Source organism: Engystomops pustulosus, chromosome 9 (assembly GCF_040894005.1).
Source record: "Engystomops pustulosus chromosome 9, aEngPut4.maternal, whole genome shotgun sequence".
Taxonomy (NCBI): Eukaryota; Metazoa; Chordata; class Amphibia; order Anura; family Leptodactylidae; genus Engystomops; species Engystomops pustulosus.
The window spans coordinates 60,245,646-60,268,801 of record NC_092419.1 but is presented as its reverse complement, the minus strand read 5'-3'; the positions used below and the strand labels follow the sequence as shown (position 1 = coordinate 60,268,801).

At 43.2% G+C, this 23,156-nt stretch overlaps 1 protein-coding gene across 2 annotated transcripts in view; it reads right to left on the bottom strand.

Annotated features, from left to right (window-relative positions):
• Nucleotides 1-23,156, bottom strand: part of LOC140077099 (coagulation factor VIII-like) — an 810,463-nt gene that overhangs the window by 80,038 nt on the left and 707,269 nt on the right. For both annotated transcript variants that reach the window (XM_072123989.1, XM_072123990.1), the window contains one exon: nucleotides 2,011-2,190. In XM_072123989.1, coding sequence (XP_071980090.1) covers nucleotides 2,011-2,190 — 180 coding nt within the window. The remainder of the gene's footprint in view (nucleotides 1-2,010; nucleotides 2,191-23,156) is intronic.

Below are 23,156 nucleotides of genomic sequence, written 5' to 3'. Positions count from 1 at the left end.
CCACCAAAAAACTGGGAAAACCTATTGACTCGAGTATAAGCCGAGGGTGTAGTATACAGCCGGCCAGCCCTCATGTAGTATACATCCAGCCAGCCCCATGTAGTATACAGCCAGCCTGCCCCATGTAGTATACAGCCAGCAAGCCCCATGTAGTATACAGCCAGCAAGCCCCATGTAGTATACAGCCAGCCAGCCCCATGTAGTATACAGCCAGCCAGCCCCCTGTAGTATACAGCCAGCCCCTGTAGTATACAGCCAGCCCCACGTAGTATACAATTAGCCCCAAGTAGTATACACCCAGCCCCATATAGAATACAGCCAGTCCCATATAGTATACAGCCAGCCCCCTGTATGTTAAGCACATAAAAAAAAATAAACTTAATACTCACCTTCCAGCGATACTCACCTCTGATCCGTGGCATGGCTTCCGACAACTAGCAGCGGCTCCTATCTTCTTTCTTCTCTAGCTGGCAGAGTGCAATCTGCCGGCGGGCGCACACTATGATGTGGCCGCTGATGACGTTATCAGCGGCGACACCGCCGCATCATAGTGTGCGCCGATGGGAAGGTTGCATGGACGCGACTCTGCCGGCTAGAAAAGAAAGAAGACAGAAGCTGCCGGGCCGGGGATCAGGAGCCGCCACCAGGGATGGGGAGCCGCCGCCAGGGATCAGGGCACCAGAGGGTGAGTATTAAGTTTTTTTTTTTTTAAATGACTTGTGTATAAGCCGAGTATATACGGTACTTTAGATTCATGCGGGAGGTTGACGGTAATAACATATCCCTTAACACAGTGGTGGCGAACCTATGGCACGGGTGCCAGAGGTGGCACTCAGAGCCCTTTCTGTGGGCACCCAGGCCATCACCTCAGCACAGCGTTTGCCAGACAGGACTCAAGGCTTCCTCCTGCGGTCCAATACAGCCCAGGACGTGCCATGCTCAGCGCCATTTTAAACCAACATCCTTGGCTGCCAGCGCTACAGGAGGAACAAGAAAGTGTGGACAGAGATTATTGTTGGAGCACCTGCTCTGGGAACCCTGATTGTTCCTCTTTAGGAGACCCTAAATACAGCTATTGAAACCTGTGATACAGCAGGGATCAATAAGTTACTGCTTACATTGTCATGTTGACACTTTGCAACATATAAGTGGCTTTTGGTGGTACTTTGGGCCATCACTGCCTTAACACATAATCTCATGGCCATGATTAAGAGTGTGTTAAATGCATAAGCCAGCCTTTCACCTTTTGTTCATTCTGTTTGTATGTGATTTTGATGATGATGAAGCAATAAAGGTGAACAAACATTTAGATGCACAAGTTTAGATGTTTTCAGTGCCAGGATTAGGTGTGGCTAAAGGGACTAAATAAAATAAAGACAGATGGTACATTTTGTTTAATCCACTCCTTGTCTTAGCTCCAAAACTGCATTTAAAACCAGAACATGCAAATCCAACCCAAAACATGCTATGTCGATATAATTATGAACATTGTGGGGATTTGGCCCAGTAGAGACCGTGGTAGCGGGGTGCTGGGATGCAGTTCAAGACAGGGACACCAGGGTACAGTCCAAACAGGTCTCGCCTGCGTTTATTGCAGCAAAATAAAACCAGCCTTTACATTCAGGTATTTGAATAAACAAAAGAAAAACCTACCCGTCAGGGTGCTAACTATACAAATAGTCCACTAGCTCACACTAAACAAAGATCACGTGGCTGCTCCAGACACACAGGTCAGAGCTGTGTCCTCTCAGCCTCCTTCCACAGAGAGACAACCCACTCAACTCTGCTGAGTCATTTTATCCAGGCTAATTAGGCTGTTCCCATCACCTGTGTCCAAGGTGCTGGACAAACCCACCTCAGCACTAAGGCCTTGCATAGAAGCAAAACCTAGGGGAAACATACCGCCCATCCACAGTTAACCCCTTCAGTGTCTCACAACATTTGGACTTAAAATGCATTTAAATAAAGTATATATAATTGAATTTATCTAATAGTAAACAGTTAACATACCTTTTGTTTGCCATTTAGTTCTCGTATGAATTCCCAGTTTTCACCATCATTACTAAAACTCATAAAGAAGTGAGTAATGTACATAGAAGTAAATGATGAGCGTGCACCTTGTGTAACTAGTCCAGTCACCTTCATCTCTTGAGCAAGATCTACAAGAAGCCATTGACCTTGAGTATCTGCCTGTATTGAAAAAAAAATTCAGATTGTGAGGTGATCACAGCAGTTAGACTCATCATAATCTGATTTTTGTTTCCTATTCACATGTGAATTATGGGGAAACCTCAAAAATAGAAAAGAGGAAGCCTATCTTATTCACGTACATATATTATTACATATACTTACTTACATACAAGCATAGCGAGACTACATTTTGTGTACCTTCTTGAAAATACTGTATTTTTCCTAAGAATCCACAGATTCAATGGGGCTTATTTACTAAGGGTCAGCAGAATGCACTTTCGTCAGATTTCCAAAATCCAGGATTGAGGACTTTGTCGCACGCGATTGGATTTTGGTGCACCGGCGCCAGCTTTCATGCTGCAGAAATCGTTGGACGATCCAGCTGATTTGGACTGAGCGCAGGATTTAATGTTTAAATTGTGTGCAATCAATGCTTTTACATGCATCGGGAAGAAGGTGAACTCCAGCGGACCTGAGCGAGGAAGTGAAAGATGCATGAAATCGGGCGCACGATCGTTGGACTATGCACTTCGGGTGAACATTGTCGGCCGTGTAAGTAAATGTGCCCCAATGCATTAAATCCCAGACAAATAAGACAGCATAAGATAATTAATTCACACAATGGTACCTCTCTAAGAGTATCAAAATGCTATCAGAATTAGTGCCTATGTTGTCATGAAATTAGACAGCATGCAATCAGTTTTAAATCCAATGCTACCCAGGAAATGTTTGTCTTGTCGGACTAACCAGTGTCAGACCGGGAGACCAAAGGCCCACCATTGAAATTGATTCTGAGGACCCACCAAATGCTACATGGAAATATTACCTATACCACATTGCCATGTTTATGCAATGCATTTTCATTGTAGTTTGAAACGCATTGCAAATGTACAAATTATATCCCAAAACACATTACTATAAATGATGGTAAAAATTCAGATGTATTTTGAGTTGTATTTTTCCTGTGAATACTGTGAATGCAGTCTATAGTGATGTTCACAATATGTGATTGAACTGTGTTTTAGAATGCATTTCAAGTGTATCTTGAGAATTTCTTCCCCAAAGGTAGATGTAAGTATCAACATGTGTTTTGCCGTGTTAGAAAACAAACACTTGTTACTACTTACTGGATGCAAGAATTTAAGTATAAAGACATCTGTCTTCAGAGAGGAGTAACGCAAAGGAGCTTGATATACATTTTAAAACTTAAGACACTAAACTTTACATTTACAGTAAGTAGGACCTTTTATTATAAACAAACTGTGGCTCTGTCAGCATCCCCCTAGTATTGTAGCCTCTTCTTAACTCACCCTCAAATTGAGACGTCATCTTTTCATCATATTGTGGCCCCAATCATCTCTCCCCTCATATTTTGCCCCCCTCATTTCTCCCTCATATCGTGGCCCCCATCACCTCCCTCATATAGTGGTCCCTCTCATCACCCCTCATATTGTAGTCCCCTTTCATATTACACCTCATATGCCCCCATATTGTGACCCCCTCAGCTCTCCTTCATATTGTGCTTATAGTGGCTCCTGTAATCTACCCTTCATATTTTGGCCCCCTCATATTATGGCCCTTCTCAACTCCCCTGTATTTTGTGGCCCCTATGATTAATCCCTCATATTGTCGCCCCCTCCTCTTTCTATCATATTGTGGCCCCTATCATCACTCCCTTCCCCCCTCTCATATTTTGGTCCCCCTCATCTTCTTTCATATTGTTGCCCCCTCTCATATTATGGCACCTCATCTACCCTGTATATTGTGGCACCCTTTCTCTCCTTTATTTTGTCCCTCTCTCACCCTCCTTTCCAGGTAGATTCAGTGCATGGCAAGGGATGAGGTCCACCACTAGGCAAGTCTGATTCTGAGACTAACTATATTATTTATGTAAATTAATGTACTTGTTTACTTCAAAGTTTTTTATAGTGGGACTAAAGTTTTAGCAGTGGTCTGATTTGAAATCTTTACAAATGGATGTCTAAAAAGATGAAATTTACAGTTACCGGTAATTAGATTTTCCTACACAGTGGTACCACAGGAAGGTTCCCACACACAGACACAGGAAACAAGAACTGGAACCTTTAAAAGAAGCCCCTTCTTACCTCTTACCAGTTAATCGAGTTTCAAGCACAACAGTTTTTATTTGATCTTAGGTCATCTGTAGAGATATACTAACATAATTTTCTTCCAGCTGGAAGTACAAGATAACATCAGAAATGTACATCAATATAACAGGGGGGGGGGACGATGCCACTGTGGAGGCTTGAAGAGAAATACAATTACTGGTAAGTGTAATTTCCATCTTTCCCCTACACCTCCACAGCAGCACCACATGAGGAATACCAGAGAAATACTAGAGAGGGCCCATAGAGGGCCAACTTTACGGCTAAACGAAGTCATAAGCTCAGGCTACATCCAATTTATAATGGCGGAAGAATGTACTAGAATTAGCCCATGTAGCATTAGCCCCTGTGTAACCCCAGTAGCAGCCCTACAAATCTGGTCTAGGGAAACTGAGGCCTGTTCTGCCCAAGCCGCAACTGCCAACGTAGAATGGGCTTTGAGTCCTTCAAGGACTGGAAGCTCTCTGATCTCATAAAAGGAAGCAATAGTGTTCCTGATCCATCTGGCTATCGTCACCCCTATTCTTACCCTGGAATTTAAGCAAGAGATGGTCAGAGGCTCTAAACTCGCTAATCTTCTGCACATACTGGAGGATACATCCAGGAAATGATACTCTCTTGTTTTCTCAGAGGAGAGATCTGGACAAAAAGAGGGAATGTGGATGCGGACCTCTAACACCCTAAAGTTAGGGGACTTACATCAGAAGGCTGAATCTCACCCACCCTGCAGGCTGTAGTGATGGCCAATAGGAATACAGATTTAATGGTAAGGTATTGGAGAGTGGAATCTTGGAAAGGCTCAAAGAGAGGACCTGTCAAGACAAATAACATTAGATTAAGATCCTAAGGAGGAACAGAGGGAGAGACAGATGGAAAAAACCTAGTGGTTACTTTAAAAAACATTTTCACTAAAGGAGACTTTGCCACTCTAAAATCTAGGAACGCACTTAGTGCTGCTACTTTCACCTTGAGGGAACATACCGTGAGTCCCTTATCCAATCCACTTTGTAAGAAACCTAGAATTAAACTTATTTTGGGGTTAGATAACTGGTTCCATCTGTCCTTAGAGAAGCTTAAAGACATTCCACACTCAATGGTATATTTTGGAGATAACAGTTTTTCAACTCATCAAAAGCAGCAATTACCTTGTCTTTTAGCGACATCCATGCTGTTAGGGGAAGATTTTGGACCGCTGAATGCACCACTAGCACTAGCAGTTCCTGATGGTAAGGGAGTTCGTGGAAGTTATCTTCTGACATCTCCAGGAGCAACGGAAACCATGACCTCTTTGATCAAAATGGAGATATCAGGATCACATGTGGCCTCAGTTCTCTTATCCTGGTTATCATGCTGAGGAGACAAAAAATAGGAAAGGCATATAGTAAACCTTGACTCCACAGCTGAGTGCATCTGTGCCGCATGAGGCACCTGGTCTTTCTATTGAGAAGAAGTCTGGCACTTGGTGGTTCTGGTTGGAAGCAGTGGGTGCAGTCCCCCAAATTTCCACTAATGATAAAAAAAAGTCCTTCCTCGGGATCTATTCTCCTTTTGTCAGAGGTTTCCTGCTGAAGACGTCAGCTTCACTGTTTTCTTTGTTTTTCAAATACTGTGAGGGAGTTACACCCTGTTTGTTTATATATAACTGTTATATAATTATTGTCTGATATAATGCTCACATTTTTCCTCTATATCATGGAGGAATATTTTAAACAGTGCCTGAATCACTGCACCCATTTCTCTTGCATTTGAGGAAACTGTGCGCCATGAGTCCCAAATTCCCTGAACTCCCTTGTCATCTAACAGCCATACTTACTGGCATCCGTGGTGATGGTCACCAAAGGGGCTAGTCTCCACGCTACTCTCGATGTGATGTTCTTTCTGACACTTTGACCGTGTGCAGAACTGTTACTGTATTATTCAGAGAATTTACATATCTGTCTCAGCTGGATAAAAGAAATGCCTGCAGTTCCTGGGTGTGTTCTTGTGCTCATCTCACCGCTCGGATCGTTGCTGTCGAACATCCCAGAATCTTCATTAGCTCTCTATAAGTTGTCTTTGTCTGCAAAGTAAGGTATAAATCTGACCCATTAAAGAAGAAATGTTTTCTTCTGGCAGAAAGGACATCATTCTTAAAGGTGTCTAGCGGAACACTTTCCTTCGTGATGAAACTAAGTTGGACTTTTCCCAATTGATAAGCCATAATTGAGAGAGTGTCTTTGAGACTTCACTTAAATGTTTCTGAAGTACCAGTTCTGTAGGAGCCGAGGCCAGTAGGTCATCTAAGTATGGAACTACATGGATCCCTTTGAGATGTAGGGCAGAAACCACTTTGATAATTACCTTGGTAAATATCCTCTGAGCAGAAGACATACCAAATGGTAATGCTTGAAACTGATAATGGTTTTATATAAAGAGCAACCCGTAGATATGTCTGAGAGTCTCTGTGGATGTGGAAGTTATCTTCCCTCAAGTCCAAGGTAGCGAGGAAGTGATTGTTCTCCAAGGAACTTGTTGTGGATTGGATCGTTTCCATCTTGAACTTCTTGAATTTCGAATAAAAAGATATTTTTTAACAAGGATAATACTTCTGTTATGCTGTTTGGATTAGGCGATCCCTTATAATCAAAAACCGTCTTGGAGGGAGGGAGTTAAATTCCAGCCTGTGACCATTCTTGATCAGGGCCTTTACCCATGGGAATAAAGATAAATTGGCCCAGACGGGAGAGAACCACCTTAGCCTTCCCCCCACGGGTACCCTGGCATCATTGTAAAGAGCGTCCCCTGTTAGAGTAGGGATTGTAAAGGACACCTTTACCTAGGCCTCCAGAGACTTAGGTTTTTTCCGGTCCTCCTCTTCTGCGGAAATATGTATGCACCCTTCTTTGCCCTCAAAAAGACTGGCGGTCCTGAAAATATTTAGGCTCCATGGGAATCCCCTTCTTCCTGTCGGATGCCAGTATGTCATCCAGACCTTTCCCGAATAGTCGGTCCCCCTCACAGGGTAGTGTACATCCCCACAGTAGTTGTCCTCCTGGCTGCATTTGACAGAGTTGCTGCTCTGGCTGACTTTCTTATCAGGCCCGCTGAAACATCTGTGCCAAAATTTGTTGCTTGTTTCAAGACTGGTAGGGATGCCAGGACTTCTTCTGTTTGTGTACCTGATACCAGATGATTCTCTAGTGGTTCAAGCCAGACTCCAAGTGTATGAGCAGCAATATTAGCAGCATAGCCATTGAGTTCTCCTAGGATTTTTTTCCGGAGGCTAGCTGCTTTCTTATGCATTGGGTCTCTCAATAATCCATGCTCTTTAAAGGGCAAGGAGCTCTTTTTCAATATTTTTGCTATCAGTGTGTCTCCTTTCAGCACTGTATCCCAAAGGACTGAATCTTCTTCAGAGGAGTGATATTTTCTCTTGAAGTTTTTTGATACCCCCACACGCTTTTCTGTATCCTTCCATTCCTCCTGCACCAGAGCTTCCACGTTCTTGTTTACCGGAAATACATTTTTATCACTCAAGCACTGGAACATTTGATCCTGGATGGATAGGTTTTCTTTGATTTCTCCCGATCCATCAACTGAACCCGCATTCGAAATTTCTCCTTCTTCTTCAACAGCTGGTTGAGGTGGTACCAGCATGGGTGTAATCCATGTAGAACTAAAGTAGAAGGTTGTGGCTCAGTTACAAGCGGCAGTTTCTTCTCTACCACATTAGTTAGTTTTTTTAAATCAAAGTTTCAATGGTAGACAGTAGGGAGGGGAAGTCTTCATGTACCACCTGCTCAGTACATTTTCTGCTTAGCGGTTTATTATACAATGATGAAAGCCCATTTTTTACAAATGGCACACGTTTTTTAAAGGCTTAGTCACTTATAAGGTACACAGAAAAAAATTGGTAGGTAAACATTGGGATCATCATTTTTTCCCAAAACTCGCAGAGAGGAGGAATAGACTGGACCAAGGGCTTCAGCAGGATCCACAGACTGAGGAGCGTCAGACTTCTCCACCGGACCAGCATGCATTAGCACACCACTTGCAGCCTGTAATAGTACACAGACTTCGAGTGAGCTACAACAAACAAAACTTTTGAATTTGTCACCAAAAACTGTGCCCCTTTAGCTCCACTCCCTCTGCTGACATTATCGGTAGCCATAACATGACCGCAGCAGGGATGCGACCCAGCCCTGCCTATCCCGTATGCACTGCAAGAGAGGGAGGAAAGAGGAATACCCCGGGCCCTAGGGTATTCCCCGTTTGAAAGTCTGGATCCTGCTCCCATTCCACCCATGGGGAATTGTCCGAAACTTCCTGCCTGTAAGGACTTATGCCGAGGTGCAGGGAAGTTAAACTTCTTTGTGATGACCGGAGCCCCTGCACCCTATGCAGCCTCACTGTAACTTCGTGGGCTTTTAGCCTCACGTTCTCCACGGATTTCTCTCCATCGCCAGCTTCCATCTATCCTGCGAGAGAGGAAACAAAAAGTGGTAAGAGATGAGGAGGAGCTACATTTAAAGGGTTCCAGTCCTTGTTTCCTGTCCCTGGGGTTAGGGTAACCCTCCTGTGGTGCCACTGTGGAGGCATAGGGGAAACACCTATTCAAAGACCTCTACATAGCATAGCATTTTTATTGAGAGAATGTAAGTTATGTTTTGTTAATGTAGTGGTCTCTCAATAGGTGTTCACAAGACACCCCATTATAAAGATACTTGTTCACTTTAATATGTGGGAATAACCACACAAGCATAGAATGAAGGAATGTGTGGATACAGATCAAAATATAAAAACAAAAGTTTCATGATACATGGTTTGTTTAAATACTGTGCAATGAAACATCTGAAAGATAGAAAAAAATTATTTTGTGTGACTCCCATTGATTTTATTACAACAAATATACATGAATGGTTCCAGACTGTATGCATACGTGAAGTTTCCTGGATTTACAAATTGCAAACATTAAAAGAGTATTCCAATCTGGACATTCGCATTTGTTCCTCTGTCATTTGCATACATTTCTTCGGTTGTATGTTATTAAGAAACTTACCTTTGTGAAGATAATTTTCCAAAAATGTTGCCATGTTGTCCCCCAGAAACAAGATAATTGCCATTGGATACAACCACCTCCTCACTCTGGCAGGGTTGGCCAGACTTGCTTTTGAGCCCTGCCTGACCACCTAGATTCAGTATTCTGTACCACAGGACTACTGACTGGCTATAACTGAATGTGGAGTTATAAATGGTTGTTTGGCTATTACAGAGCATGATAACTGAGTGTGGAGGGACTAATTGCAACTGGAGGGCTATCACTAAATGAGGAGGCTATTAGTTAGTGTAAGGTTGCTATTATTGAATGTCATAGGTAATAAGTGGTTGTTTGTGTATTAGGCTAACAGTAAGTGAGCTATTACTGAATGTAGTGGCTATTAGTGAGTGTGTAGGGGCTATTAGCAAGTGAAGGGCTATTACTAAGTGAGAATGGCTATCACTAAATGTGGGGGCTATTCCTGACTGTGGTGTTATGTTAATGAGTGTATGGAGGCTCTTACTGAGTGTGTGGGGGGCTATTAGAGAGTGTAGGAGGACACTTACTGTGTAGAGTCTATTACTGTGTGTGGGGCCTATTCCTGAGGTGATTTTAAAACACGTGAGGCCACATTTAGAGATCATTATTAAGTGGGTAACACAATTTGGAAGCATTGTTAATTGTGGGGGCCACAAAAAAAGAGTTTTAATAAGGTACCCTACACTCTGGTCGTAATTAGGGCTTATTTGTAAAATGTGGGACCAAAATAAGGGGTTTGCAACGGGGGAATTTTATAACGTGTTATGCTATAGAGCAATATTTGTGTGTTGCTAGTTTTTTTTTTTTTTTTGGAGAACTTTATGTGTAGTTCTATTACATTATTTGTGGTGAGTTTTAGAGCTAGAAAAATGATAATACTGTTGTTTTGGACACCAGTGCATGTAGGGAGGGATAAGGGGGGGATTATGTACAGAAGTGGATGCAACTGACAATTTGTCTGTAGATACAATTATAAAATATACCAGTCCTGATTTACATACAAATTCAACTTGTTCATAACCCGGGGACTGCCGTACCATACCATCTGACAATGACCAAAAAAGGAATTGAGGGACAAGGATGTGGCTGTGGATGTTGCTGGTACTGGTGATGGACAGGGCTGGATCATGGTGCGGGCTCCCAAGGCACTTTGCTTCTACGGGCCCCCACCACTGGTGGTTTACAGTGTGGGCGATTGTCGCCACCCTCCCTACTGCAAACATTAGTAATTGCATATTTCAGATGCAAGTACTATTGCAGACAGCACCGCGCAGAATGTCCTGTGCAGCGCCTGTGACAAAGGAAGTGCTTGATCACACTTCCTATGTCACTACTGCAGGAGCAGACCTGGTAGAGCGAGTAGGAAGAATGGAAGCACCACATTTAAAACTCTGCCTGGAGACATCCTCTTTGCAGAAGGCTGGGACTGGTGAGAGAACTGAGGCCTTCTGCAAAGAGGATGCTTTACTGACGCTGCTCTCTCTCCATGGGCTGTGCATGATGCTGATTGCTGCCGACAACATTCAGTACAGGGTGGCGAGTGCATGGGCTGCAGATTTGCTGCTCCAATGGTTTCCCTGGATGTCTTGGACCTGTCTTGGATGTCAGGAATGCAGATTTGCTGCTCCAATGGTTTCCATGGATGTCTTGGACCTCCTGCTGGATATCAAGCTATTTCAGGTAAGTGTAATGTGCATATGTATGTGTATTCCCTGTTTATATGTATATATGTGTACAACATGTAATGTCATGTGTATACAGTGTGGGAGATTTGGCCCAGTAGAGACCGTGGTAACAGTGATTCGTGATGCAGTCCAAGACAGTGACACCAAAGTTTAGTCCAAAACAGGTCTCGCCTGCGTTTATTGCAGCAGCAGGTACAAAATAAAACAGCCTTTACATTCAGGTATCAAACAAACAAAATCCTACCCGTCTGGGTGCTAACTAAAGAGAGTTCCTCTAACTCACCACTAAAACACAAAAGACGTTGCTGCTCCAGGCACATGGATCAGGGCTGTGTGTGCTCTCCAGCCTCCTTTCAGAGCCAACGCTCTCAGCTCTGCCCAGCAGCTTAATGCAGCCTTAGGCTGCTCCCACCACCTGTGTCCAAGGTGAGGGACAACACAAACTCAGCACTATGGCCTTGCATAGTATGAAAACCCAGGGGAAACATACCGCCCATCCACAGTTAACCCCTTCAGTGTCTCATAACAGGTATAACATGTAATAGGTGTAGACAAAAATTCTCTGTAGAGCAGCACCATGCATGAGGAAAAAAAAACGGGTGCAAAAAATCTTCAGAACGGGTTCAGACACAACCCACCATAGTAGCACAGTCAGCGATGAAGCAGCACTACGTGTAGTAAAGAGATAGTGACTTTATTCCACCATAAAAACTGCAGTTTTGATGGTCGAATAAAGTCACCATCTCTTTACTACACGGAGTGTTGCTTCATCGCTCACTGTGCTACTATGTAATAGGTGTATATATAGCTGTGATATGTGATGTGTATACAGGAATAACATGTAATAGCTGTATATATAGGTGTAATATGTGATGCACACTCCAAACTATCAGATGTGAAAAAATCAAGTGGATTTATTCCATAATAGCAGCATGTATATAATAAGGTGCGTCTGCCCCTTAACTGTGGTGTTGTAGATCCTGTATAATCCTGTGACATTTCAAATCCCCTTGTTAACGCAAAGTTCATAAAATTTAGATTTACCTTATTTGGTTGTTGACCAGAAGTAGGTTTATATCAAGGTAATGATCTTAAAATAGCATATTTCATGCACCCCATTTTTGACCTCTGTATAGTTTATACAGTTAAAAAAGACATATGTCCATCAAGTTCAACCCAGGAGAGTTCACCCAGTCTTGTATATTGTAGGATGCATCACTCACACTGAAACCACCCGCAGCAGAAGTTCTTTCTTCTATTGTATAAACGGAGCTAAAAAACCCATTTAGCATCTCCACCTTAGTATCACAGTATATAAGGCCGGAAAAGGTCCATCAAGTCCAACCTTTAATAATTAAATATATGTTTTATTCCCATAACCCATTAATTTTTTTTATTCCAGAAAGGCATCCAGGCCTCTCTTGAACATGTACATAGAGTCCGCCATAACTACCTCCTGCAGCAGAGAGTTCCATAGTCTCACTGCTCTTACAGTAAAGAGCCTTTGTCTATGTTGATGGTCACAGGCCTAGGTATTAAAAGATCTTTGGAGAGATCTTTGTACTGTCCGTTCAGATAATTGGAAAATAGTAATTAGGTCTCCCCTCAGCCGTCTTTTTTCTAAACTGAATAATCCCAAATTTTGTAATCTGTCATTGTATTCTATTCCCCCTATTCCCCTAATAATCTTGGTTCCTCTCCTCTGCACCCTTTCCAGCTCTACTATATCCTTTATATACATTGTGCCCAAAACTGTACAATATTCCATGTGTGGTTTGACCAGGGATTTGTATAAGGGCAAAACTATGTATTTATCATGAGAATCTATTCCTCTCTTGATACATCCCATAATTTTACTTTAGCAGCAGCCGCCTGGCTCTAGTCACTAAAATTAAGTTTACCATTCACCAATACCCCCAAGTCCTTTTCAGCTCCAGTTTCACCAAGTAATTGACTGTTTAGAACATAATTATACTTTTTGTTTCCATGGCCCAAGTTATTTTATTTATCTACATTAAACCTCATCAACCATTTCTCTGCCCACTCCTCAAGCTTCCACAAATCCCTCTGTAATGCTAAACTATTGACCTCAGTATTTATTACTTTACACAGCTTAGTAACATCTGCAAATATTGAAACTTGACTGTGTAAACCCACTACAAGGTCATTAATAAAAATATTAAAAAGAAGTGGCCCCAATACTGACCCCTGTGGCACTCTACTGGTAACGTCAACCCAATCTGAGAATGAGCCATTAATGACGACCCTCTGTTTTCTATCACTAAGCCAATTACTTACCCAAATATACAGATTTTCCCCTATTCCCAGCAGTCTCATTTTATATACCAACCTTTTATGCGGCACGGTGTCAAATGCCTTTGAAAAGTCCAGATATACAACATCCACAGCGTCCCCCAGATCCAGTCTTGAACTTACCTCCTCGTAGAAACCAATCAGATTAGTCTGACAGGACCGATCTCTCATAAACCCATGCTGACGCTGGGTTATAAGGTTATGCACAGTGAGATACTCCAGGATAGCATCTCTAACAAACCCCTCAAACACCACAGAAGTTAGACTCACAGGTCTGTAGTTTCCAGGATCGCTATTTGATCCTTTTTTGTATATTGGTACCACATTTGCTATGCACCAGTCCTGTGGAACATAACCAGTCCTCAGTGAATCTTCAAATATTAAAAATAACGGTCTGTCTATCACGGTATATAGTTCATGCAGAACCCGGTGGTGTATGCCATCTGGCCCCGGTGATTGATCTATCTTAGTGGTTGCGAGGCGGCGCCATACCTCATCCTGGGTTAAACTGTTGACATTCCAAAGAGAATTTACATTATTCCTCCTTGTATCTTCCACCAGGGGATTTTCCTGGGTAAAGACAGTTGAGAAGGCGACATTCAGTAGATTGTCCCTTTCCTCATCTTCTTCCACCATGACCCCCATGTTATTCCTAAGGGGGCCCACACTCTCAGTTTTTAGTTTCTTATCATTTATATACTTGGAAAATAATTTGGGATTATTTTTGCTCTCCCTGGAAATATTTCTCTCAGTCTCTATTTTTGCGGCCTTTATCTGCTTTTTACAGGATTTATTTTTCTCTTTATAATCCTGTAATGCCTCATCGCTACCTTCACGTTTTAGCACCTGAAATGCCTTATCTTTCTCGCTTATTGCTTTCCTTACAAGACTAGTTAGCCACATTGGCTTTTTCTTGTTCCTCTTCTGCTTTTTCCCATAAGGTATGTGTTTCTCACAGGACTTTTTTAGAATATATGAGAAAAAGTCCCATTTTTGGGGTGGGCTTTTTTCTCTGAGAACATTGTCCCAGTTTATGCCTTTAAGGTCTTCCCTTAGTTATTGAAAATTTGCCCTCATGATAAGTACTTCACCATGCTTTGAAGCCGCATCCATTTGACTTATCAGCATTTCACATATAAACAAACCCTTCCCCCTTTTTTATTTATATGATCCTTTCTAAAAAGACTATAACCATCTATAGTAACAGCCCAGTCATAGCTACTGTCCAGCTATGTCTCGCTGACACCCACTATATCATATTTCCGCTCCAACATCAAGAGTTCCAGTTCCTCCATTTTGTTTGTGAGGCTTCTGGCATTTGTGTACATGCACTTTATACTGTTTTCCCTATCCCTATTACTTTTGTTCTTATTCCCCAATATCATTCCAGCTCTCTTCCTCCCCCATGGACTATGACTCTTCCCAGATCTCTATCTACACTGTCTATTTGCCCTGCACAAGTGTAGTTGCCCTCCAACCTTCTAGCCATTTTTTTCCCCCAAAACAGCTGCACACTCCCCATTGAGGTGCAGCCCATCCCTACAGTAGAGCTTGTAGCCGACAGAAAAGTCAGCCCAGTACTCCACACAGGGAAGCCTGAAGTGTTGGTCTGCTGTCTTTCTCCTGCGGCTGTCACTGGACTGGGTCAGAGACGCTGGAGGACTCAACTTTACAGACTGTATGGTGTATGAGAAGGGCACCAATGTTGACCAGTTTGTAACCCGGTTTCTACTAAAGGAGAAAAAGCCAATCAGATTCAGTCTCTTTTCAGCTCTGTGGAGAGTGCTGTGGACGTCATAAATGAGCAAACTAATCCGATCAGTCTTTTTCACTTGAGAAAGGGGTTCCTATGCCCTGAAACGCATTGTGACTTGAAGACCTCATTCGATTAGACCACTTTCTACAAATATTGTCCATATATCCTGTATCGTTTGGCAACGAAACACAGGAGATTTCTATCTGGAGGCAGCACCTGTAAAAACTCTTCTTGAAGCCTGAACGTAGCGTTGTGCCTATTGTTAGCACAACCAGATACGGTGAGCACATCTCCACCCACACACTGAGACTATTCCGAAAAAGGTGTCACCCTATTAGCGCTTCCTTGCCACTGTCTACCGCCCCACTTAGATTCCAGTCCCAGGTGTCGGCTAGCACTACCTCCCCAGGTGGTCCAGAGGATCCACTGATCCCGCATCCTGACAGTAAGATCCAGCCATGGATCCCGCTGAGGTTCCACTTCCCGTTCGGCTCGATCTTTCCACCACTGTAGTCGTGGCAGATTGCCGCACAGCATCAGCATCTGGTTCCTGAGACTATTTTGACTGTGTAATGCTCCAGCTGTCTTTCAGGAGTTCATCAATGACATCTTCAGAGATCTGCTGTATACATGTGTTGTGGTCTACCTAGAAGATATCTTGGTGTTCTCTCCAGACCTCGAGACCCACGAGTCTAATTGTAGAGCAAGTTCTTGGCTGCCTATGGGATAATCATCTCTACGCCAAGCTCGAGAAGTGTTTCACCAACGGAGTCTTCCTTTCCTCGGCTACATAATCTATGACAAAAGTCTCCAGATGGATCCTGCATTCGGATTTTTTTTCTCTCTTCCCAGTACATGGCATGGAATATTAAATACCATTATTTTGAAGTGCAATTTCTTATGCAGAAATCAAGCAATCACATGGGAAAAATAAAAAAGTTATAGATTTTTGAAGGTGGGGAATGAAAAAATGAAAACACCAAAAAAGGGCTGCGGCGGGAATGGGTTAATTTGTATGTAACGGTTCTGTGCATGCACACAGTACACTTTCCACTCTGCATTCCAGTGTGCATTTCACGCTCGGCTGACATTGTTGTTTACTTACATGCAGCGATCGGCGTTATGAGATGACAGGGAAACACATGCTTCATCCTATGCGGGTATGTTTTTAACTTGTCCCTAATTAAATGTATTTGAGGATGTGGATGTCACTTAACAATCACTGTATCACATAGCTATCTTTTTCCACCTGCAATCATGTGATTTTATGATCTTAGGCACTTTACTATGTGTGTATTTTCTGTTCAATAAGTTTTATTGAAAGATAAAGCATACACAAGTAAACGATGCATAAAATATTTGCAATGCGTAAGAAAGAGCTCATAACTATGAGAGAATAGGACACTGAGTTAATACTCAAAATAAATAAGGGAAACACACAGAGGAAGGAAACAGGAGGTGAGGAATATAGCTGTAAGGTCCGACCACAAGGCTAAAAATGGAAGCTCATCGACAAGAGTTGCCTAAACCTAGATCAAGGCCACCTACCCTGCAACCCAGGGGCTAAACTCAGCTGACTTACAGAAATAAATCCACAGGGACCAAATCATGGTAAATCTTGAAATCTGTAGGTCTGCCAGGCCCTCTATGGATCTCATCTCCTCCACCCTCATTTTATGATCCAATGCCTCAACACACTGAGCCATGGTAGGGCATGTAGTGGTTTTCAATAGCCTAGGAATAATTTGTCTCATAGCCGAAAGGCAGTGCCTCAAAAATCCCTTTTTGATCAATGAGATAGACCCAGGGAGCATGGACAGAAGAGCAATCTCAGGCGTGGCTGGTAGAGACCATAGTTTATTGTGTAGGGCAAACACCGCTTCCCATAAGTCCCAGAGCCCAGGGCACAAACACCAAATATGTACCATGGATCCCCTTTCTGCCTTAAATTTCCAACAGATATCCGAAATATTAGGAAACATCCTATGTAACTTCGCAGGGTTCGGTACCATCCAGAGACGATCTTGAAGTTTGTTTCCTGTATCTGTGTAGATACAGAGAGCTTATGTGTAAGAACAGATGCCTTATCCCAATCTTCAGGAAGAAATTTGAGATTAAGATTCCTTTCCCAAACCCTGCGGTAAGGGACATCAAATTTCTTAGTCCTGTCTCCCAGCATCCAACCGTAGATCATGGAAATTAAATGTAGGGGTGCAGAAGTTGTCTACAGTAAATACTCTAGGGGGGTAAAATCACAGGAAAGCTCCTGAACGGGGCTCAGGGACTGGATAAAGCCTTTAAGTTTAGTAGCCAAAAACTATTTACTACCTCTCATACCTTCCGGAAACCAATCCCCCAGAGAGTGAAAGTGTCTGGTAGACCCAAAAGCTGTGGTCGTAGGTCCATCAAAAGGAATCTGGGACCTAATATTAAGGCTACATTCTGATGAACATATGGGGGACGTATATACAGGCAATATATATAAGTCCCCCATAGACGGGAATGGGTGCACGGCGCCCAATGGGAACGGTACGGTGCAGCACACGTGCGGCACCGTACTGCTCCATACCCCGTAGAAAGATAGGACATGTCCCATCTCTTCATGGAGTACGGCGGTATGCGCCATATATTCCTATGGAGAGGGGCGGGGGTGCGCGGCGCTCTCCCTCTCCTGCTCTCCCTGGCACTGCTGTGTGCCTGCCGTGCTACGGTACGACGGGCAACAGCAGTATGAATGTAGCCTAATGGAGATAGCGGCTCTGGTAGTGTTGTTAAGTCATGCCTCTTCCACATCCTGTCCCAACCAGATATAATTGTCCTATATAGGGGAGTACAAACTGGAGAATCCCTTCGAACGTTAATCAGCAGTCACATAGTAGCTAGTAGGGGGGTTGCGTTCAAAGAGGCCTCTAAGGCCGCCAAGAGCCTGGAGGATGAACCCAGGGCATGTCTACTATACATGCCTGAAGCGATGCCTTGTGATATCAGGAGTTAGGAGATTGTAAGACATCGTGGTCCTGCCCAAAGAAAACTAATAGTCAGAGAACAAATTTTAGTGAAAAAGGATGACTGTAAGCTAAGAGGCATTGTTTGGAAAACAATTTGGGATATGTGCCATCAGGGACTGGTCCAGAAAGCTGGCTCTAAATAATGGATTTAGAATGTCCTGGTATAATCATTTTAAAAATCTCAGGGAAAACCCATTTGGGGCAGGGCTTTTCCCAATCTTAAGGCCCTTGAAGGCTTGGGTCAGCTCCTCCAAGGTAAAATCATCCTCTAGGCCCTAGGCCACTGCCCCAGAGATAGAGGGGGGTGCGAATTTTGACAAGCAAGCTGACCTAGCCTATATTTTGTTCGGGTTTGAGGTGGGAGGGAGGTTGTAAAGAAAGGCATAGAACTGTCTAAACTTTTCAAGGATATCAGAAGGCACCTGAAGGACCCCTTTAGGAGGGGAGTTAATGGTCACAACCCGCCTAGACAGTAGATGTGGATGTAAGGCTCTGGATAGTCTGCATTTACTCACATACTCAAAAAACCTATATTGTAAACGGTCTGTAGCACATAAGGTTTTCTGATCAAGGATTTGTGACATAACTGAAGATATCTCAGCCCCTAAGCTGTCGGATCTCTGACTTTTATTAGAGAGTTAACGGGAATATAGAGTGGCAAGGAAAGACTTCAACCTAAAGGCATTTTTGTTTTTTATCCTGGGCCAGTGAGACATTAATATCTTGCGCAGGTCTCATTTCAGGCCTTCCCACATGACGGACCTGAGTGATAGAGTTTGTGGACTTAAATCTGTCGATAGTATTCTTGATCTTTGCTAGACATACCACATCTGTAGGAGATGGTCATTGAGGCGCCAAGAGAATTGTCTCTGAGCAGGCGGATGTGGACATATTTGCAGCCAAATCTTGTTGCAGTGAGCTCTGCAGATTTTTGTGGCACATAACCTTTAAAAAAAGCATCAGAAAAGCGAGTGTGGGAGCTTGGTGGTGAGTGTGCATTGATCCGAAGTGTGTGCAGTGTCTTAAGTGTGACTTACGTTTAAGGGACTTAAGTTTGAGGGGCTTTAAGCAGGTAACTGCTGTATTTTGTGTTACTTTGACTGTAAATTCTTCTTTCTGTGCATATTTCTATTGTAATCCCCATTAGAACAATGGACTCCATAAGTGGCATTTCTACACAGTGTTCATCCTGTGCCATGTATGCTTTCCTTGAACAGCCGTTCGAGGGGGAATACTGCTGTGTGGAATGTGTGAAAATTGCTCATCTGGAAGCCCAGATTCTGGATCTAAATGAGCAAGTTTCAAGGCTGCGGGCAATTGACAATATGGAGCGAAGTTTGCTGCTCCTGGAGCACAAACTCTCTGGGGAAGATGGGTGTGGGGAGGGAAGTATGGAGGTGCAGAGTGAGGGGGCAGCTAGTTGGGTAACATGTAGAGGGCAGGGTAGAGGGAAGAGTTTTAGGGAGTCTCGTCCTGATCTGGTGCACCCCAATAAGTTTGCCAGGCTGGCGGATGAGGGGGATATCAGCTTTGGGGTAGCAATGCTGCAGCAAGACATGGCCTCTAGCAACCAGAGGACTGTCTGCTCCAGTAGGAAGGGTATTGGGAGCATAGGTAAGATCAGACAGGTGCTGGTAGTGAGAGATTCGATTATTAGGGGAACACACAAGGCAATCTGTCACAAAGACCGTGCATACCGAACACTGTGTTGTTTGCCGGGTGCTCGGGTTCGGCATGTTGCGGATCGGGTTGACCGATTACTGGGAGGGGCTGTTGAGGATCCAGCGGTCATGGTCCACATCGGCACTAATGACAAAGTAAGAGGTAGGTGGAAGGTCATTAAAAATGATTTCAGGGATTTAGGCCATAAGCTCAGGGCAAGGACCTCAAAGGTAGTTTTCTCCAAAATACTGCCTGTACCACGTGCCACACCAGAAAGGCAGCGGGAGATCAGGGAGGTAAATAAGTGGCTCAAAAGTTGGTGTAGGAAGGAGGGTTTTGGGTTCATGGAGAACTGGGCTGACTTTTTTGTTGGCTACAGGCTCTACAGTAGGGATGGGCTGTACCTCAATGGGGAGGGTGCAGCTGTTTTGGGGGAAAAAATGGCTAGAAGGTTGGTGGGCAACTACACTTGTGCAGGGCAGATAGACAGTGTAGATAGAGATCTGGGAAGAGTCATAGTCCATGGGGGAGGAAGAGAGCTGGAATGAGATTGGGGAATAAGAACAAAAGGAATACGGACAGGGAAAACCATAAAAAGTGTATGTACACAAATGCCAGAAGCCTCACAAACAAAATGGAGGAACTGGAACTCTTGATGTTGGAGCGGAAATATGATATAGTGGGTATAAGCGAGACATGGCTGGACAGTAGCTATGACTGGGTGGTTACTATAGATGGTTATAGTCTTTTTAGAAAGGATCGTATAAATTAAAAAGGGGGAGGGGTTTGTTTATATGTGAATTCTTGCCTCAAGCCTGTATTGCGAGATGACATCAGTAACGCAAATGCAAATGTGGAGTCCCTATGGGTGGAGATAAGGGGAGGGAAAAAGAATAATAAAATATTACCAGGGGTTTGTTATAAGGCTCCAAATATAATGGAGGCAGCAGAGGAAATGCTGTTAAGCGAAATGAATGCGGCTTCAAAGCATGTTGAAGTACTTATCATGGGGGACTTCAATTACCCAGATATTGACTGGGGGCAGAAACCTGCAGGTCCTTCAAAGGTAGCAGCTTCTTGTCAGCAACAAAAGACAATTACCTGTCGCAACTAGTCCTGGAGCCAACAAGAGGGGGGGGGGCACTGCTGGACCTTATCCTTACCAACAGACCTGATAGGGTATCACAACTACAGGTTGGAGGGAACCTGGAGAATAGTGATCATAATATCATTGATTTTGTATTACGCTTTACTAAGAGCGTTAGTGAAGGGGCAACCAACACTCTGAACTTCAGGAGGGCAAATTTTCAGCAACTAAGGGAAGACCTTAAAGGCATAGACTGGGATAATGTTCTCAAAGACAAAAGCCCCCCCCAAAAAAGGGACTTCTTCTCATATATTCTGAAAAGGTCCTGTGAGAAACACATACCTTATGGGAAAAAGCATAAAAGGAACAAGAAAAAGCCTATGTGGCTAACTAGTCTTATAAGGAAAGCAATAAGCGAGAAAGATAAGGCGTTTAAGGTGCTAAAACTTGAAGGTAGCGATGAGGCATTACAGGATTATAAAGAGAAAAATAAATCCTGTAAAAAGCAGATTAAGGCCGCAAAAATAGAGACTGAGAGAAAAATTGCCAGGCAGAGCAAAAATAATCCCAAATTATTTTCCAAGTATATAAATGATAAGAAACTAAAAACAGAGAGTGTGGGTCCCCTTAGAAATAACATGGGGGTCATGGTGGAAGAAGATGAGGAAAGGGCCAATCTACTGAATGTTGCCTTCTCAACTGTCTTTACCCAGGAAAATCCCCTGGTGGAAGACACAAGGAGGAATAATGTAAATTCTTTTTGGAATGTCAACAGTTTAACCCAGGAAGAGGTACGGCGCCGCCTCGCAACCACTAAGATAGATAAATCACCGGGGCCAGATGGCATACACCCCCGGGTTCTGCATGAATTATGTACAGTGATAGACAGACCGTTACTTTTAATATTTGAAGAGGACTGGTTATGTTCCACAGGACTGGCGCATAGCAAATGTGGTACCAATATACAAAAAAGGACCAAATAGCGATCCTGGAAACTACAGACCCGTGAGTCTAACTGCTGTGGTGGGGAAGATATTTGAGGGGTTTGTTAGAGATGCTATCCTGGAGTATCTCACTGTGCACAACCTTATAACCCAGCGTCAGCATAGGTTTATGAGAGATCGGTCCTGTCAGACTAATCTGATTGGTTTCTACGAGGAGGTAAGTTCAAGACTGGATCTGGGGGACTCTGCGGATGTTGTATATCTGGACTTTTCAAAGGCATTTGACACCGTGCCACATAAAAGGTTGGTATATAAAATGAGACTGCTGGGAATAGGAGAAAATCTGTGTATTTGGGTAAGTAATTGGCTAAGTGATAGAAAACAGAGGGTGGTCATTAATGGCACATTCTCAGATTGGGTTGACGTTACCAGTGGAGTGCCACAGAGGTCAGTATTGGGGCCACTTCTTTTTAATATTTTTATTAATGACCTTGTAGTGGGTTTACACAGTCAAGTTTCAATATTTGCAGATGATACTAAGCTGTGTAAAGTAATAAATACTGAGGTCGATAGTTTAGCATTACAGAGAGATTTGTGGAAGCTTGAGGAGTGGGCAGAGAAATGGTTGATGAGGTTTAATGTAGATAAATGTAAAGTTATGCACTTGGGCCATGGAAACAAAAAGTATAATTATGTTCTAAACGGTCAATTACGGTATTATGAACACTAGAGTGATAGCTATAATCCCTTTGGGTGGGATGCAGGACTCTCCAAAGATCCACAATAGGGAGTTTGGGTATCTCCTGTTTTAATCTGCGGATGGCTGCAAAGGAAAGTGAGAACTTACCCTCAGATGTATCTATAAGAGGGTCTAGAGGAATGTTCAGATCGCCTACAAAGATGATAGACGTACCCCCAGCGTAGTCCACCAGTTCCTCTAGAACATGTATACCATATGAAACCTGCCTTGTGGTGGGAAAATAAATGTGTATATATTGCCCTACACGGAGATCTTAAAAAAATATGTCCTCCCCCTGGATCAGTCCTGGTGTCCATGACCTGAGGAGATAAAGAGGAATGGAATGCAATGGAAACCCTTTGGTTTTCTGAGATGGGTTTGGCATGTGAAACCAAGAGTGATAAAATTTGCTCCACCATTAAAATACACAGGAGGCCTTAAAATTAGTTTACTGAAACATACCAATTTAGACATGCTTCTAATGGAGCCTGTTATAGAATGTGTCCTCTCTTGCCTGGATTATTCAGGCCTCTAAAATTAAAAGAAGAGAAGCTTAACATCCTCCATGGTCCATTGTCACTGGCTAGATA